Source organism: Cyprinodon variegatus, unplaced genomic scaffold (assembly GCF_000732505.1).
Source record: "Cyprinodon variegatus isolate N-32 unplaced genomic scaffold, C_variegatus-1.0 Scaffold775, whole genome shotgun sequence".
Taxonomy (NCBI): domain Eukaryota; kingdom Metazoa; phylum Chordata; class Actinopteri; order Cyprinodontiformes; family Cyprinodontidae; genus Cyprinodon; species Cyprinodon variegatus.
In genome coordinates this window covers 256,745-258,707 of record NW_015151228.1, presented here as the reverse complement: position 1 = coordinate 258,707, position 1,963 = coordinate 256,745, and the positions used below count along the sequence as shown (strand labels likewise).

Below are 1,963 nucleotides of genomic sequence, written 5' to 3'. Positions count from 1 at the left end.
CCAAAGGGGGGGACCCGTTCATGGTTTCTAAACTAAAACCAGGCTTTGTTGGGCTGCTGGATAAAACCTGGAACTAAACGCTATTTCTGACATTTTGAATTGAAAAATCTTCCTGGATGGAAGAGAAACGTCTTCAAACTTGGAAACAAAGTCCAGAGGATTGATTTTCTAACTTTTTTTTGGAATTAGTCTATATTTATTCTGTGTGGGATGTCTGCATCGCACACAGAGATACTGAAATAATGATACAGATGCCAGATATTGTGAAGCTCTTAATTAACCCTTTGGAAAGCAGACTGTAGCTTACTGGACTAATTAAGCAGTTGCTCACTTACTTAACGGAGGTCAGATGATCCAGTGCAGGGGCGTCCGCTTTTCTGCTTTCCTAAAAAAAAGTGAAAGTCATTAGCATCTACAGGAAGGTTTGTGTTTTCTCTCCAGCTGTGCCTCTCGGGAAACGTTCAAAACACCAAGATACACACCAGGGGCATCTCATCGGGCCGCTGTGCTTCTGCCAACGTCTCTTGCTTCCTCTTTTTCTTTTTTTTCTTCTTCTTTTTCTTCTTTTCTGTGCCATTGGTTAAAGTCCCAAAGCTCCTGCAGTGGAAACGTAAAAAAATGAAACATAAAACTGCTGACAGCTGTGCGTAAAGTGAGCTTTAATGTTCAGGCACTGAATGAGAAATGATGGAGAAACAGTTTCTGCTGCAGTTTTTCTTTTTTTCTACATTCTCCATCTATATAAAAAAAACTACCGTAAATTCCAGACTATAGAGCACACCTGATTACAAGCCGCACGCTCTAATTTCAGAAAGCAAATCAATTTTGTGCTTTTATAAGCCGCACCGGATTTTAAGCCGCAGGTTTCCCGCGTTTGTATGAGATATTTACAGATAAAGATATTACATGTGAGCATATTTTTTTACGTTTGATTTAATCCGTATGATAAAACAAACAAATACGGTACATATTATGAATGCTTTTTTTATTTTAAACTACCTGTAACACATTTAAATATACGAATCTAGATAAGTCATTTTTTCTTAAAATAAGTGTATTTGTTCTTGGATTGAGGAGATAAAAGAGACATTTTGCCAGTGGAACAAGACAATTTAGATTAAAAATAATAAAATGCAATTGCATTATCTTATTTCAAGTGCATATCTTCTAACTATCTTATTTTAAGACTAAAAACACTCATTCCATTGGCAAACTATCTCATTTACCTGCTCAAATTAAGGGTAAAAACACCTAATATAAGAATTTTTTACTTCTTTTTAGATCATTTTTTGCAGTGTAACACGCAAATAACGCTGCATATATCGGTACTTTTAATTGAACAACGCACAGAACGTTGCAGCCGACCAGGAAAAGTCATTAACCACTTCCTTCTTCCTCCTGTGCACTAAAACCCTCAAAGTCCTCTTCCTCGGTGTCTGAGTGGAACAGCTTCAGGACGCCGTCGCTGACTTCAGTCTCATCCTTGTCGCTCTCACTTGAGCACTCGCGGTCCTCTTCATCCCGCAGCGGCCCCGCCGGTGATGCTGGATGTTTTCACGCGGCTCCACGCATCAAGAACCCACTGGCAGACATCAGTGAAAGATGCCCTTCGCATGCGGCATACAGATATAAAAAATGACGAGCAGTGTCTTAAGCAGGGCATGGGCGGTTCTAGACAGGGGCCAACGGGGTCCAGTGCCCCTGTAGATCATGCCCTGGCCCCTTTATGGCTCCTGTACCAAAGACATAATACTAATATAAATTCTAATGATGATCTGCACTGGAACAGACATGGTTACTGATGGCTCCTTTGGATCTATTTCATTGTTTTTTTTCTTTAAAAATTGTGTTTTACTAATTATTTAAAAACAATAAGGCGATAGCTTCAGTGGGATTGAGATAAAATACCAGTTTTCATCGGATACATATTTTTTTTTTTTCAAAACAAATTTTTACAGCTTAA

General features: G+C 38.9%; 1 protein-coding gene across 1 annotated transcript in view; it reads right to left on the bottom strand.

Moving 5' to 3' along the window:
* The window catches only part of mtf2 (metal response element binding transcription factor 2), a 26,194-nt gene that overhangs the window by 3,354 nt on the left and 20,877 nt on the right, over positions 1-1,963 (bottom strand). The window contains exons 12-13 of the mRNA XM_015396085.1: positions 483-597; positions 336-385 (exon numbers count right to left, since the gene is read on the bottom strand). Coding sequence (XP_015251571.1) covers positions 336-385; positions 483-597 — 165 coding nt within the window. The remainder of the gene's footprint in view (positions 1-335; positions 386-482; positions 598-1,963) is intronic.